Below are 16,947 nucleotides of genomic sequence, written 5' to 3' on the forward strand. Positions count from 1 at the left end.
CAGCTTTGAAACAAACTCAAACTGATGGTGGATGTTATTTGGACAAGGCAATCAAAGTTAGAAACACGTGCTAAAGGTGGTTATTCTCTATAGTTTAGAGGTACTTGTGGACTTTTCTACAAGGGCTTAATTTAAGTGCACACCCCTCCATTTAAACATTTCTCACATTTGTAATTCCTTTTCTGCTCTCTGTTGGGATCATGGAGAATCCAGCAAGTAACTGATGGGCTTATTTAGGATGGGATAAACTTCTGGCTGAGGTTTGTTGGGTGAGCTGTTCTCCATTTCACTGCATTCAACAAAAGAAAAACAAGGAAAATTATTTTAAATAATGTAAGATCTTCTAATTTGCTGTTATTAATGTATATATAAAATCGACCAGTTACTAAACTATAGCCTTTAGAAGTATTAGTCTTTAGAAACAGGTCTTCAGAGATTTTGCATTGACGGAGACAGAGGCAAGAAGGTTCAGAAATTGGGGTGCTGGAAGAGAGCCAGCTATGGCAGAACTGCCATGGGGGGGCGTCAAGCACGGTGTGTGCATGTTTGTGCTTTGAAGTATAAAAACCCGCAGACTATCCGCACAAAAATATAGTAATGTTATTCAGGCCCAAGGGGTGTTGAGGAGAGCTCCATAGGTTCTACCTCAGTATGGATGCAAATCCTATATTTGTTTAGTTGGCTGTTTGGTTTTTTTTTTTTTTAAACAGGCAAGCAGAATCCTAATGAGGTTAATGTACTTCTCTTCTAGAGTCTAGGAAAGCATAAGATAAGATGTAGAAACACAGCCAAAAGTTTTAGTCCCTCTTCCAAGACATTCTTGGAATTATAGTTGAAAACATCAAGTTTTATTAGGTACCTAAATCTCTTGCCTCTTTGCATTCCTCATAAGTAAAAGAAATCCAGGCTACTGGTAGAAACATCATTATTTATTAAGCATTTTTGGTTAGTCGTAAATGTTGGTGAGAATTGTTGTTGCCTCCTTCAAGGAACATAATTTTATGCCACCTAAAAAGACTGAGTGTAGGTGATGGTATTTCTTATTCTCTCAAGCTATCACTGATGAGGTAAACGGGATATTCAGCAATTCAGTGTTGTTTCTCATTATCCAGAGTTTCTTACAAGAACCTTGTAAAAATATCAAAGGAAAAAAATAGAAATAAAGGGGTACAAACACCCACTTTGCCAGGGATGTGTGTGCCATGAACTGTAAAAGCTGATTTGTGCTTCTTCTAAAAGGGTTAATCTAATAAAAAGCAACTAGCATCATCGTAATGCAGGATCACAGGCTTATTTGATCGAAGGTTGAAATATTTTCAGTCATAAATTATAAAAGTATTGATCTATGGCAAGCTGAGATCAACTGCACTATGTACTGTAGGGAAGATACAGTTCAAAGAAGTTCTTACCGCTCTTTTTCAAGTACCTTATCTGCTCGGTAGCGATATTTTTTCTCCTTTATTTCCATCCATGCTGGGATGGAAATTTTCATCACACACTTGGGAAAAAATCCTTTCTTGCTTTGGATGAAATACCATTGTTTTCTCAAGCTGTGCAATTATATCTTGAGTTAATTTCTTGAATGTCACCCCCATGTTCACAAAAGGCTTGTGGGCGCTTACCATAACATGTAGCAAATATGAACGGGATTGATGTCACTTTAGGGGCCTGCTCAAATTAGCGTGAAGCTCATTAAACAAGCCAGTTATTGTCCTGACCCTCAGTCTCATCTCACATGCACGGTCTTAAGATCTCCTTCTCTCAGCCCTACCACCATTGCTGTACAGCTTTATTGAATTGGGCAGCCAGTTAGGCACCGTTGCCAGTGAACAGCTTGCTGTGAACATATAGAGAGGGAGCCATGGAAAAGTGAGAATTGAACATATGAAATATGCCAGAGCAATTCACTTTGCATTTAATTTTGCCATGGTACAGAAAAACGTTGTGCAATACTGATCCAAATGAATGAGAATGTGACTGCCAGATCTTTAAGCTGTCTTCGCTGTTGTCCTGACACTTTTTTTTGGCTTTTGGGGGTTTTTTTGAGGGTTTTGGTGGGGTTTTGGGGGTGTTTTTTGGCTTTACTATTATTTCTTAATTTCTTGGTGTGAGTTTCAGGGGAAAAAATGGGTATATCTCTTTGAAAAAAGTTTCAGGTACATTTATTTAAACTGGAAAACAAACTAGAATATGATGCTTAATACGCAGGATTTAGTAGATGATTGAAAATGTAAAGGGAGAAAGAATTTTCGGTTTGTGCATTTTCAGGCTGTTACACTTCCTCTCTTATTTCTTCATCCGTCCAACTTGCTGTGATTAGATTGGAAGTTTTAAATGAAAATTAATTGAAAATTATTGCTGTCCTGCTTACATCACTCTTATGTGCAGTTCTGCTCCAAATGTGCTAAGGAGTTCACTGAATGTAATCTGTTTTGCAGAAGAATAAGATAACTAGAGTAGTCATTATGCTAAGATTTTTCCAGTCTTGGTGATCTTAAAGTATTTTTGAAATTAAACGTTACACCTTATGAATTGAAAGTCTGCTAGCTCATTCTTAAATACAAAGCTACAATTTCAGGAAGCCTTAATTGCAAGGATAAAACAAGTAAAACGTGCACATATGGTCTGAACACTTATCCTGCTGGTTAATCTTCAATATTTATACAGGGTGTTTTTAAAGCATAATTCAAAATCATGCATTACAGGAATTTCGCTGTGGGATATTCAGGAGTCACAAGCAGTCAAAAATTGCCTTAGTCAGCAGTGCCTGCAGGAGCCAGCTTCTCTATTTTTTTCTGTTTACAGCAATAACTTATAACAAGGAGAAGTAATTTGGTGGTTTTAAGAAAATATTTTTTTAAATGTCTCTGCCTTTCTTTTAAGTTGCGGTTCCATTTTCTTCAATCGTACTTTGGTCACCAGAGGCTTTGATGGTGCACGTGGTCACAGTCATGCTTACCCCCCCCCAGTAGCGCCGGCAGTGTGGTCACAGGGAGATGCACCCTTACAACCAGTCACTCGCCAGGTTTTGTTATGAGCATTATATTCAGCTGCGAAGAATTTTCCTTAAAGATTCATTTTCTGAAACGCGTTTCACAGAATCCCAGAATCCCAGGTTGGAAGGGACCTCAGGGATCATCTAGTCCAACCTTTTTGTGGAAGAAGGCGACTTCTTGCTCTGAGATTAAGGGCAGTTCTGGCTAAGGAACCTGCGATACTTGTGTCTTTTCTGAGCAATGTCTCCAGTGACCTATATCTTCGATGTTAATAGATTACAAGTGTATGTCAAGGGGTTTATGGCACATGGGATTAATGCTTGTGCCTTTCGTAGAAGGAGAACAAAACCTGACAGCCCCAAGTCGCTAACTGGCATCTGCTCGTGTCAGCAGCCCTGTATCCAGCTTACCCTGTGGGCGCTGGAGCAGGACTCTTTCAGCCTTTCCTTCCTATGTTTTGAAATTTGTTAAACAAAAGCAGCAATGGGAAAAATGCTAAACTGGAGGAATATATTTCCTAGCATTTTTTCAGATGTGTAAGTGATAACTTTATGGTAACGTGCATGTGTAGAAAGAGATTTTTACATGGAACAACGTGAAGTTGTGCTAAATATATACTATACGATTGCTTTATTGCATGTGTGGTGTTCTCAGTCTGTGTTCCAGTAGGTCGAGCTCTGTAATAGTGCCACAGCTTTTTTTTTTTTTAACCTCTCTGGGTAAGCAGCTGCGGGTAACTTGTTCCAATGAGCAGATCAAAGGTAGAGAACAGGGTTAGGGAAATGTCAGTATACACCAGGGGACATAAAACTGTCTCTGTGTGTGCAAGTCTCATCCTTTCAACAACATATTAAATGTATTGCAATGTAATGTTGCTCCTGTTGTGAAGCTGCAAGCTTAGTGAATTCGTAGGATGCAGTCAGCCGGAATTTTGATAGGAAACTACCCAAATTGAAAAATCACGTGGATAAAACCAGATGAGAGATCCCATCTTGCATCACTATTTGGGACAAGGATTTCCTTTGCACTGTCAAAACGTGTGCGAGTATGTGTGTTTGTGCGCGTGCATCAGCCTAAGCGTGGCTGGACGTGTCATTGCTTGAATGAGGCTGGACTCCGTCTAGCCATTTCTTAGTTTACTTTTGATGGCTTATGTTTCTATATCTGATGCAGTACAGAAAAGTCTTTTTGTTGTCGGATAGTCCTCGCACAAGTGCAGATCTATCCCAACAGTTCCCTTGTTTGTCCAAGTACGAGTTCTGTTAAACAGGCTTTGGGAACAACTACTGCTTTGTACCTAACTGTGAGAAAAACTCAGGTTTGACACACTCAGAAATCTGGAAAATCTGGGTTCCATCATGGTCTCATTCACCAGTCACCTGCTGAACTGAATGAGAGTAGGGCTAGCTTCTAAGCTTTTTTATTATGTTCATTTATTAACTGCTTATTTCAGCCTTTGTCTCAAAATATACCAGGTTCACCAGTTTTTTAAGACTTAGTATGGAAGCCTGTAGTGAAAAAAATTGAGTAAGAGGAAAATAAAACAAAATCAACATTTCCAGCCAGGACAAATATTTGCGGTGCAATCTTGTAAAACGAACTACTTATTTTTCTCTTTTCGCATAAGCACTTTCTTTTCTGTTCCTGGTAAATAAATTAATTTAAGGTCATCCATGTTTCAAACCAAGCTTCATGTGCACTAGAAATTCAAAGCGTAATGCAAGCTAGTTGCATTTGGCCTTACTTTAGCTCCATATTTATTTTAAAACTCACTAGTTGTGTGAGGCTCAGCACACTCTGTCTGCATTTAAATGCATTTAAAAAGATTGGTCGCTTCACTGTGAGAAAGGCCCTGTTTACTTGAGTGAAAAAGTTAATGCTCTGTAATAACACGTACAACTTCCAGTCCTGGGACTCATTCACTGAGTGTTTGACTGGAGAAGTGAAATCCGCTTTGTTGCAAAGCAACACGTTTCAGTGAAGCAAAAATTCCTTTTCTGTTAAATCGCTTTCCAATTTTCAGGATAATGATGTGTTTAATTTATCACAAAACATGGTAAACTGCCTGCAGTATGAGTTTTGATTAGTCATTTAGATTCATTTTATTTAAGTCTAATCCTTTTTTATATTATTTTAGATAAATGTATCTGTAGATTTTTTTGCTGAAGTTTATTATTAGTTTTCTAGCACTTAATTTTGATATTTTAATGCTGGCAAAAACTTTGAGTTCCTGCTTTCTGAAAGGAGTGATAGTTTTACTATCTGCCCTGCCTAACCATGCCACAGACAGGACCCAGAGGCCATTAAAGCTTCAAACAATATGTGGATAATGTGATGAACGCGTTCTCCTATTTCTAATTTTTACTGTGAGCCATACAGTACCACACAGCCGAGATAATTTCCAATAGCATCATCTTTTCCTGAGTTTTCTTGAAGATTGTAAATGGCTTTGCGAGTTTCCTTCAACTGTGTTCTTTTACGGCTCCAGTCCACTAAGTACTCCGACCATTCCTCACTCGTGCTGGTGTCCAGCTATGGTGGGGAGAGCTGAACGGTGCCATGCATTTGGGGATTACAGGGAGCTGAGAGAGTTTGCCTTCCCTGTTCCCCAGGACAAGGGTGGCTGAAGACAGCGGGTGGCGCTCCCTTCGAAGGGTGCATGAGCAGGCCAAGGCAGAAGCGACAGCAGTCTTTAGGTGCACCCCTTTTGGATGACTTCATGGCTTGTGAGCATTAGCACAAATTGGGGGAATAAGTGACTCATGATGACTTCACCCGGAAATGTGCATTGTCCTCTCTTTGCTGGTTATCCTGCATTTGGGAAGCAGAAGTGGTCAGGTTAAATGACATTTCTCCCGTCACCTTTGTGCACTTAGCTTCCTTTTTTCTACTTGCATTGGTGCACGTAGCCAATATTTTTCATCCCCCTTCTCCTGGGTGGGGTGAGCAAAAGGTTGAGAGGGCTCACTATGGCTTCTAAGCTGGCACATTTCCAATATCATCATATTTTTGTGGCAATCAGCTGCAAACAAGCGGCGGTGAGTGGAGTGGAAGACCAGCTGGTGGATCTTTGCCAGTCCCGCCTTGCTGGGGGAAGAGAAGTCCTGCCCCCATGCTGTCACCTGCCCACCCCACAGTCCCCCACGCCTGTTTCTTCATGTCACCTCCTCAAATGTCCTGTGTGGGCAGAGGGACCACAGCCCAGGGCTGGCCAAGCCCGAGGTGGCCTCTTGTATCCTCCCCCTGTAACTCATCCTCCGCCGCGGGCCTCCTAGGAGTGGGCTCCCAAGGTCTGCTCCTTCTCTTCGTCCCCAGACACATGTTTACTTGCAGATGTAAGCAAAAAGCTTAAATTTTTGGAAGAACATCCGTGGGAAGCAATTTTCTTCCTGAACTCAGAGTTACTATTTTAACACTATCCCAGGTTAATCTTTATTTCAACAATGATGTGTGGACGTTTGTGGGACTGTCTGCTTAATGTATATGTACAGCTGTCAGCTAGAAGATAAACTGTTCTGTTCACAGAAACAGACCACAGCATGCAGAGATGGGAAATTCAAAATAAGGATAATAATAATCAAATAATAAATAATAATAATATATTAATGTCATCGTCTTTTAAGTTTTAAAGATTTGATACTCACTGAACAGTCAATCCAATCTCTCCCATTTAGTTCACATAGTTAATTTTATGTTTTCCAGTTATTAATCATTTGATCGTTCTTTCATTCCTCTACCTTTCTAGAAAACTTTTTTCAACATGGGTATCCTAAGCCTCTGAGAGACATGGTATTTCGGGATTTGAAAAATTGAAAAAAAAAACCCAAACCCTAGTAGTAGTATAGCAGTAAAGAAATGCTCTAAATAAGAGGTGTCTGACAAAGAAATAGTTGCTGCTTCTGCTGAAAAATAGTTCAGATTGTTATGAAAAATTGGTAGAAATTGTAGTGCAAGTTCACTAAGGGAAAAGTGTGTGTTTCTTTGTGACTCTAGCCCTCGGGGCTGTTTGGAGGAGTACTCGGAGGCTTGTGTGGGTGTGTAGAGCAATTTTATATAGGTTGTAACATGTCTCGTTTATTATTTGGGGGCATCTTGAGTGTTTGGCTAATATTTCAGAATTTACGCAAAATTTGCTACACTTATTTATGCAAAATATTAAGTGCAGTAAGAAGAAAAAAGGGGTGATGCTCTAGCATTATAAAAATAACTGAATTGGGAAAGATTTGCTATCGAAGCAAAACTAAGAAATCTGGGAACTCAGCCTGACCATGGAAACTACTTCTCTCACCACAAATATGACATGTACATTTCAGGAAACCTACTTATTACCAGGGGCCAAATTCTGTGGTCCTTATACAAGCACAACTTTCACTGAAAGTTCACTAAGGACGGTAGAATTTGGCCCCAAGCTATTTCTTTTCCATAGAAAATTACTTCATTTGTAATTTCCTCTTCTTATATTTCTCAGTAACTGCAGAAATGTGAGCTAGTCATTTAATTTCAAGTGAATAAAAGCTTTGAGGACTCTGAAATTGCAACTTTATCTTTCAGTATAATAGAATAAAAGAGTAAATTTGTGGACGTGATGTTTTACTTAAAGGAAAAAAACATATTTGGATAACTACGTAGACAGGAAACCAATGCAGATGCGTGAGTTTTTCCATCTAAGTAAAATGAGAAAGATTTTGGGTTTTGAACTGAAGAGCAGTGACTTGGGATGTTACAAACAGCTGAATTAATATTGGACTTCTGGGATGTTTCTGTGAGCACAAGGCAGCCACAGGCTAGCACTGAATGAGATCTGGGTAACTTATGTTACCCTAGCTAATTTTATTACTATGGTGCTCAACCTTGGCTGGTTTGTTCATGTCTCTGAGGCTAATATAAGTATGTCCACACTGCACTGTACAGTGCCTTGCAGGCGCATCCAGTGGGGAAGTGGAATGGGAGAATAACGGCATGGGATATGCAGGGGGCTGAGGAGAGGGCTGGGGTTTGACCCTTGGAGCGTTTGTTTGGTACCCTGCAAATTCAGATTCCCCAGAGAGGGGAGGGAGCCGGGGCTGCTTGGGGTCAAATGGCTGAGTCAAAAGCTGCTGCTGTCAGTGTAGCCCTGAGCAGGAGAATATCCCCAGCCCATTACATCTGGCGTCCCTTTTGACCATTTCCATTATGTGGCTGAAGATTTGATGGCCATGTAGGAGAACGAAGAAGCCCACTGCAGCCTTTTGCTGCCCAGGCGGTGCTTTGCCAGCAGACGTGAACGCGTTCTTCCCATTCTCCTCTCTTCACCAGCCCCGTGAGCGTAGCTAGCGTGGCACCGTGCCCGAGCTTGGTGCCCCCAGCCAGGACAGGGCCAGCCTGCAGAGCTGTGCTGGAGCTAGTCCCATTGCCCCAGCGCCGGGTTGCCTCCGAAGGCGCGGTTTGGAGGAGCTGCTGCTGCGGTTCATTTTTGTGAATAAACCAACAGTGTGAATTTTCCGGCGTCGGCTCTTTGTGTTAGCAAATACATTTACAACAATGACTGTCAGGTTTTAGCTGCAAGTTAGCTTTCCTTTCCAGACTGAATTGCATTACTGATGCTCTTTGAATGTGACTTACCCAAGATTTAATTTCTGAATTATGTATAAATGGTTTAATCACCTGTGAAACTTAACAACTTTCAACTTTTCATTTCATTAGCTGCGAGATGAATGTCGATTAAATGTGTTTGGAAGGCTAGAGCTTGATGACACATGCAGCAAACACCGCTGAGGACTCTGTTTCATTTAATGCAGTAATAATAAACACTCCGTGGGCAATATTTCAGCAATCAAGAATGCTTTTGCAGTCTTTTCTATCTATAAGAGTTTGGCTAAATGACAAAATCGGGGAGGAGAGGGGGAAAGGGTAAAAAATGAGTCAGACTTATTGCCTTAATGTAACCTTCCTGGCTGAAAGTATATTAATTGGCAAAATGAATTACCTCAGACTAGAGCAGAGAAAGGCCTCCATTGTGCGCAGCCGTGGCGTGAAACCTATACTCTTTGGCTTGCACCTTCTTCCTCCGGTGTCATGATCCGGCCCGTCCGATCAACAGGCTTCAAAGTCAGCCTTGCAAGATTTATAGCGCCTTTCAATGGGAAGCTCTTTCGTTCAGTCTGTTTGTGCCTTAAGCCAAGTTACTTTGAAGTAGTTCGCGGTGAAAAACCTCCTTCCCGTGCAGAAGCTGCTCCCAGCCTCTTCCCGCGATGCAACATGGTGATACTTCGGCCACCAAGGGTTAACATGTGGGAAAATGGGTCGTTATTTCTTCTTTTATACGAGAGCTGAATGCCTGGAGCCCTTGCCAGGACCACATGAGACCCAAGAGCAGAGCCCACCTCCTTCCCAGCCCAAAGTTTGAGGTCCAGCAATAACCTTGGGTAGCAGCGACCTGATCATCTGCTGGGATGGAAGGACTAAGGCGGTCACATGGGGGCTGCCTGTGTTTCATCAAATGACAGCTCCATGTAATATGCTTGCCTTGAGGCAAGGACTCGAACCAGTCTCTGGCCCAAAGCATTTCATTATCATCGCTGTTTTCCCAGCCCAGCAAATGGTGAATGGTTGTATCTGTTTGAGATTGAAGTGGAAAGCGGTGCGATCTTGGACAAAACAGGCATGGTCATCATTTGTCTTTTGAGTAAAAGGGGCCATAACTCGTGGGTTTTATGTTCCACTGTCACTCTCTCCTACTTTTTGTTATATATTCAAAGAAAGGAATGATCCCATTTTTTTCAGGGACCCTCAGTGAAGAATTTGGTTAGCAGACGTCTTGCTGATTCTTGGCTGAACATAAGCGTAATAGACTAGCAAAACTAACATGAACTTGTAAAATTCTTCATTCTCTTTTTTTGGATTTGACAAAGGAAAAGCTTAAGAGAATAAATACTGAGAAGTTGCTTATGAATAAACATGCTCTTTCTCGCTCGTTTCTGCTGTCCAGAGTTAAGTATTAGAATAACAAGGAAGATGAAAGCCCTAGGTTGAATAAGCTAGTCCGATTTCCCGTAAGCCAATATCTCATCCAAGCGAGCATTATTTGCTGCTAGAGATGGTTGCTTCTATAGAGAAATCGAGTCTGAATGGGGCTGGAGACTGTGCAGCCTTCTCACCCGCTCAGAGACGGTCTCCCAGGTCAGGGGTGCGACCGGCAGTGGAAAAGCCACGCAGAAGGCTGGGGTTTGCCACTGTTTCCGCTCTATTTGTTCTGCGGATAAATAAATTGAGGGCTGGAGTTTTCCGGGCTGTCAGTGTGCCGCCTTTGAACGCCTTCTCTTAGAGAAATAGGAAAGTCAACCACATGTTCAAATTGGTCCTAATTGTTACAGGAAGGCTTCTGAGTGATTCCAAGACCATCTTTTTCCGCTGAGCTTGTATTACAAAGTGTTTCTGGAATTAGATGGAGCAAGAAAAATAACAACCTTTTTTTTCTTTCACAACTTGTACTTTATGTTGAGATGCCTTTGGAACAAATCCGACCCTGTCCTGTACGTTGGATTGGCTTTCTTGCTCTGTGAACGGTGACATGCTTAAGCACTAGGCTTTAAATCGGGGATGGCAGACCTCAGATTAGCATGGTGGCATTTTGTAACCTCTAGCATTTTGTATCCCTCTTTCCCATAGGGTCTCCTGCCCTCACTGGCACTGGAACCATTGCTGTCACGGTGGATGATGTCAATGACAATGTTCCCACGTTCGCCTTTAACGTGTATTCTGCCACTGTTCCGGAGGATGCACCTACGGGGACAGATATTTTGCTTGTAAACTCCTCAGATGCTGATGCTTCTACAAATGCTGTTATTAGGTAGGTCGTTTACTGTTGCTTTATGTAATACCGCCTCATACCTTGCCTGAAGACTTTTTTCCCCAGTGTCCATCACCCACATGCCATAAAGCGGTAAGGCACCAAAGGGCAGCTCTGTGTGTGTAGCTAAATTATTTTGGAAAATCTGGCTTTTTTTGTTGTTAATAGGCTTTTAGAGTTATATTACGGACAAGTAGAGTTGCAGTGTTATTTTAGTTTTTTGCTGAGCAAAAGGGAAGCGAGGTTAACTTGCACCTGAGTGTAACTGTTAATAGGCTAGATTTATATTTCTCAATAAGTGTAGAGGTAGATGAATTTAAAAAATGAAAACCAAAGAAACACCTGAAACTCCAGATAATATCAGAAATGGATTAAGCACTTCAGCTTGCAGTCCTTCTGTATACATTCTCTACATAAAGAAATACGATATAGGCTGTTAATGATAATCATTACTGACTGCCATCGGTTTGTGTAGCCTTTGGAAAGGCTTTTGCCTTCTTTTTAGCGTAGCTTTGAGAGTTGAGGCCTTGTAATGAAGGATATCGTTAATAGATGTAATAAAAATCTTTTAAAATGTATTCCTGAAGAAGCTAGAAATCATTGTTCTTGGAGGGTGGCAGACTTCTTAAATATTAATCAAAGGAGCTTTCAGGAAGGGCTTGGTGTGGAAGAGGAGGAGGTACTTTTCAAGTTTGCTACAAAAGCTGACTTTAGGGCAGAGTTAAATAATAAATTTTTTTCCACTTACGTTGAAACTTCATATGAAACTACAAAAAAAGTACAGAATGTATTTTGCAGCCGTAGTCATCTTTAAACTTTAACTTTTAAGCTAGGCAAATGTAGAAATCAGTATCACATTTTTGCATAAAAATGTCCAAACTGGTGGATAGTGTTAATTTGGTGATAGCCTACATATGTTTGGGGAAGACTTCGCTATCTTATTTTGAACCTTAAATGGCTTTTCAAACCTAACTGCCGTTTTGATGACTGGTTATACAGACTTGGATGCATTTATAATAACCTAGCCAAGCAGGTACGATATCACCCAACACGGTAATAGCACACGTGTTACGGGAGATGCTGCGGACCGCTGAACGGTCGACAGAAACCACTGCCTGCCCTGCCGCTGCATTCGCGCCTTCGCATGTAGTAAGCAATTTTCACTGAAAGCCAACATGTTCCTTGGGTAAATTTATTGTCAGTTAATGTCTTTGGTTTAGAATGCAAATTACGCCAGGCGAGCCGTAAAGTTTATCCTGCTTGGAAAACCAGTAAAATGTTAGAATTTGGCATTTTTGCTTTAAAAGCTAACTGGTTTGCAGAGCTCAGTTCATGCAACTTAACTGGGCACTGGGCTGAACAGTACATTCTCAGTTCCATAGACAAGAGTAATGAAGATGCTGAGTGGCAGTGACAAGCTAATGGCATACAAAGCGTATTCATTTTGGTTATTAACTAGAAGGACACATAGGTAATCTCATCACATTTAGCTGTTGTGACTACAAACACCTGTACCTCTGTTTCCAAACTTGCAAAGCGGGATATAAAGGTAGCTTCTTTATTTACTTTTGTTAGTTCACCTCAGCCCACTCTTCAAAGAGAATAAGAATATCATTGTGGTTGTCACTTCTCTTAGAAAAAGGAAGTAAAGTAAAACAGAACTATGTTATGGCAAAGCAAGTGTGTATAATATGCTGTGATATTTTCTTTCCAGCTAGCTACAAGCCAAAAATAGAAACTTTATGTTCTGACATCTTTAAATATTTGAAAAGCATCCAGAGTTACCGTTTATTAAGTTGTGAAACAATGAAGCTTTTAATTCTATTCACTCTTACTCTAAGAAACTATTTCTGGCAAGCTCCTTTAGAAGAAAAGAATTCCATACAAAGCATGAATAATTTTAATGATTGCATCCCATAATCAGAAATTATCAGGGCGCTCTCGGATTTCTTTAGTGTGGCTGAATTGCTTTAATATCTCGGCCATTAGTCTTTGTCATTCACTCAGTACCTCATAGTAGAATAGTTGATAAAAATATTCTCTTCCTTCATAAGTAGCTATTTAAAAAATGTTTTCAGGTTTTGTTTTACACTTTTTAGACTCAGGAACATACTTTGTTTTTCTTGGACAGACTTTGTCCAGATTCAGCACTTAGAGTAATGCAAACCTTAAAATATGGCTGGTATTACAAAACTGGCAAAAGCTAGAGGGACCAGAGCACATAAGGTCATCTTGTCAGAGGTGTTGAGCCCTCAGAACTCCTTTTCAGTCTTGTTAGAGCCTGTTTCCAAATCAGACCTTTGGTTTCCAAAGACGGTATGTAAAATCCTCTGCTAAAATGTTAATGTTAAGTCAAAACATGGACTGTGTCACGCAAGAAGTAGATAATCTTCTGCAAAACTGTTACACATCCGTACATGCTGACTTTTTTTCTCTTATTCCTGGTGATAACCTGTGAAGATATTAAAGGAGGCTGATGAGGTTGTTAATGGCAAGGCCACGGTCGAGCAGTCCTGTTAAATACAGAATAGAGTTAAAGATAGCATAGATAAGAGGGGTCAGCACAGACTAGCTGAAAGGCCAGATTTTAAGCGCTTCAGTCAAATTCCTTTTATGCTAGTTGTCACCACTAAAGTTTGGGGGCTTTGTTTCTTTTTTTTTGCTTCGGTTTGGAATTTTTTTTAACTGTGCTGAGACACACTTATATTGTCCAGTGGTTTGCATGCAGTTGTACTCAGATGTAACTCAGAATATCCTATGGCATGTGTAATTTGTCTTTATTGTCTTCTTTTTTTTAAAAAAAGCAAGGTTTTCATAGCACCTTTCCAATGCTAAAGCTTGAGCCATTCTATCTGTGTGGAAAGATAAAAGAGAAAGTCCCTGTCTTCTGCGACACCTCACATGGGGTTAAAACATTGCAAATCACAGATGAAGTTTGCCCGTGCTGCTGGTATTTAGGGAGATTTCAGTGGCGCTTTAGGCTTTGTGCGCATTCTTTCCACCCTAGATGCACATTGCCATGGCTGGAGAATAATTACGTATGCCATCATGTTATATCATAATTAAGCAATTAAAGTATGCTCGTGGCGGCCTGTAGAGGTTAATGACTGAACAGGAGAAGTTGCCACAGCTGATTACACAGGCTGGCTATCAATCCTCTACGTAAAGCTTCTGGCCTGTGTTATCAGTTCTGTCATAACCTGTTCTGATTTCAAAAAAGTAAAGACAGGAATGTTACTCGCTTTCATAAAAGCCGTTTTCTTCTGAATCTTTTATAGAATCATGTACCTCAAAAAAGCTGCTGCTGTGCTGTACCAGGCTTCTCTGAGGAAGCAATGCTCGTCGCAGCTCTGTTGGGTTTTGTCAGGGTTAAAAAATTGAACATGGGAATTGTTCATTTTAGCCAGATTTTGTTCCTTCTGTTTTGTAGAGAAAACGTTATCCGAATCAATAAAAAACTTAATATTAATCAATTACCTTTAAAAATAGAGCCCGGTGCTCCACATACCTTTGATATTCATTCTGTACAAACGCAAGCTGGGTGAGCGTTCAAAGAGAAAGGACAAATTCACTGTGCTAGGAAGCCGGAGGTAGCCTGGCCAACACACTGCAGTAAGCACACGGTCAGTTCTTATCAAATCACATTTTTGCGCACACACGCACACATGTGTGCACATACATATACACCAGTCAAGGGTCAAATTCTGGTCCCAGTTAGTCTCTATTAACATGGCTCTGTGGTTGCTAATTTGCTATGAATTCCTATGAATTAACATTGAAATCTTGAATAGCAAAACTTAGCTCAGCATCAGGAAACATTATGAATTATAAATCCTTGTACTATTTTGTAAAATTGTCATCCTTTTATTTCAGAAAATAGTTGGCTTTTTTTTCTAATTATATTCTGTGGATTTAGTTAGGAGGTATGTCAGCCTTTTGGAGTAACGCCTAGTGCATTAGCCCAGGGAAATCGGTGCTAGAGGATGCCTCCAGTAGGCAATTTTTGAGCAGTCCTGTTAAAGATAGAATAGAGTTAAAGGTAGCGTAGGTAAGAAGGGTCAGCGCAGACTAGTCGAAAGGCCAGATTTGAAGTGCCAGATCTAAGACAAGAAAATATGTCCAACTGTATCTCCAAATGTACAAAGGAGATATGTATGTCTGCTCCTCGCTTGTTAGAAATCTATCTGTGTTAAGAAACGACACTTTGAAATCCCCAGAAATGTCATTTATGACAGGTCTGAAAATATGAAAGAGAGAAAAAGTGAAGACAGATGAACGGTCAGAGGAAAATCTGTGCGTTGATACCCATCAGCACGGTGGTCTGAAGAGAATAGACAATTGTTATTATCTTAAGGCAGCAGGCTACCTTATGAAATACTAACTGAATTTTCCTTCTTTGTTTTCGCCTTTCAAACAGCTATAGGCTTACCGGTGGCAATTCCCAATTCACAATCAACCCATCAACAGGACAAATCATAACCAGTGCTCTCCTGGATCGAGAGACAAGGGAGAACTACACTTTGGTGGTGGTGGCGAGTGACGGGGGCTTCCCCAGGGCTCTCTCCAGTTCCACCAGCGTGCTCGTCTCCGTCGCTGATGTGAATGACAACCCGCCCAAGTTTCAACACCATCCCTACGTCACCCACGTCCCATCACCTACCACTTCAGGTAACCTGACCGGTGGCAGTGCTTGGGATGCTTCAGATTGCGTAAACATCTAAACGAAGTGCAAAGCTGTGCCACAAGAGAGGTTTCTGATATTCTTCTGCAGCTCTTTTCCAGGTTTCGTTGTCTTTGTGTTGGATGGGAATGAATAACGGCAAAGCTCAATGCATCACCCGCAATTTAGCCATTTTTTTAGTTTGTTCCTTCCATCCAAATTCACTTATTTTCCTGCAGTTACGTAAAGAAGACGTGGTGTAAACGAGCGCCCGCTCAAACGAGTGATTAAATTATTTTGCCAGGGTTAGGAAGGCAGTGCCCTCTTTTTTCCTCTGAAGGTCTCTTCCTGTATGTAGACGTTCCTTTTCCACCCTTAGCAATTCTTAAAGAGGATTTTGTCAACCGCTTCCAAAAAGGCTGTATCTATATTGGATGTTAAATATGTTGCCTTTCCTTGAGCCAAGTGGTAAAGTAAAATAAAACAAAAGTAAAGCCATGCTGCAACCTTCCTTTAGTGGAACCTACACCCAGATTAAAATGACTTCACTCAGTGCAGGAATTAATTTCTGATTCAGTTTATGTTTGAACAAGCACGATAAATAAATACATTAGAAATGGGTAAGTCAAAAATACTAATATTTGCATACTATCTGAAGAATTTGCATTGCAAGGGGAAAAAAAGGAGAATATGTGTTTTTGTGTGAGGATGGAGAGAATTTACTGAAAGATTCTGCTATTCTGAGGGTTTTTTCCCCAAGATTTAAAATGGACTAATATCAGGACTCTACTATCGCAAAACAGTAAAAGCGATTTTATAACATGATTGTTGTATTACCACAGATTCACCAAACTACAGGCAGAGTGGTTGGCTGTGGCAGTCAGCGACGCTGTGTGTTTTCACATGCATATGCATACATGGATATGTGATGCCTACAGAGAGGATTCCAAGACAAATGGTTTACAAAACAAATTTTGCTTTAAAAGAAAAAAAAAAGGGGGGGCTTATTTCCATGTCTTGTGTTTTCTCTCTAAATTTTAAACAATTGCAAATACTTCTCCTTTTTATGGAAGAATGAGTGTGTTTACTTTTCTTCCCTCTTTCCTGAACAGCATCATGAAATTACTTTATTATTGCATTGGTGAATCTTTGTGTAGTCTGAGTAGGGCACTGTGCCTTTGTGCGGTTCTTTTTGGGGTGTTTCTTTTAAATGCGTTCATGAGGGAGTACACATAAGTTTAACCAATGGTTTTTTGGCAATATCTTTTCGGATGCTTTTTGTATGAAACCCATTGAAACATACAGAAAGCCTCAGCTGTGTTTACTCTGGTTGTAACTCACTAAAAACCTAGGGATGCGTGCACTTTTTTATTTGCAGCTTCCTCGGTTGATAGTTCACTTTCATTTAAAAGGAAACGTTAATCTCTTTTCACATTATTTTGACAATGATGTTACCAGCAGGC

General features: G+C 40.5%; 1 protein-coding gene across 1 annotated transcript in view; it reads left to right on the forward strand.

Moving 5' to 3' along the window:
* The window catches only part of FAT4 (FAT atypical cadherin 4), a 150,582-nt gene that overhangs the window by 98,139 nt on the left and 35,496 nt on the right, over positions 1–16,947 (forward strand). The window contains exons 7-8 of the mRNA XM_075090214.1: positions 10,644–10,824; positions 15,242–15,492. Coding sequence (XP_074946315.1) covers positions 10,644–10,824; positions 15,242–15,492 — 432 coding nt within the window. The remainder of the gene's footprint in view (positions 1–10,643; positions 10,825–15,241; positions 15,493–16,947) is intronic.

The sequence above is a fragment of the Phalacrocorax aristotelis genome, chromosome 4 (assembly GCF_949628215.1).
Source record: "Phalacrocorax aristotelis chromosome 4, bGulAri2.1, whole genome shotgun sequence".
In the NCBI taxonomy this organism is placed as follows: domain Eukaryota; kingdom Metazoa; phylum Chordata; class Aves; order Suliformes; family Phalacrocoracidae; genus Phalacrocorax; species Phalacrocorax aristotelis.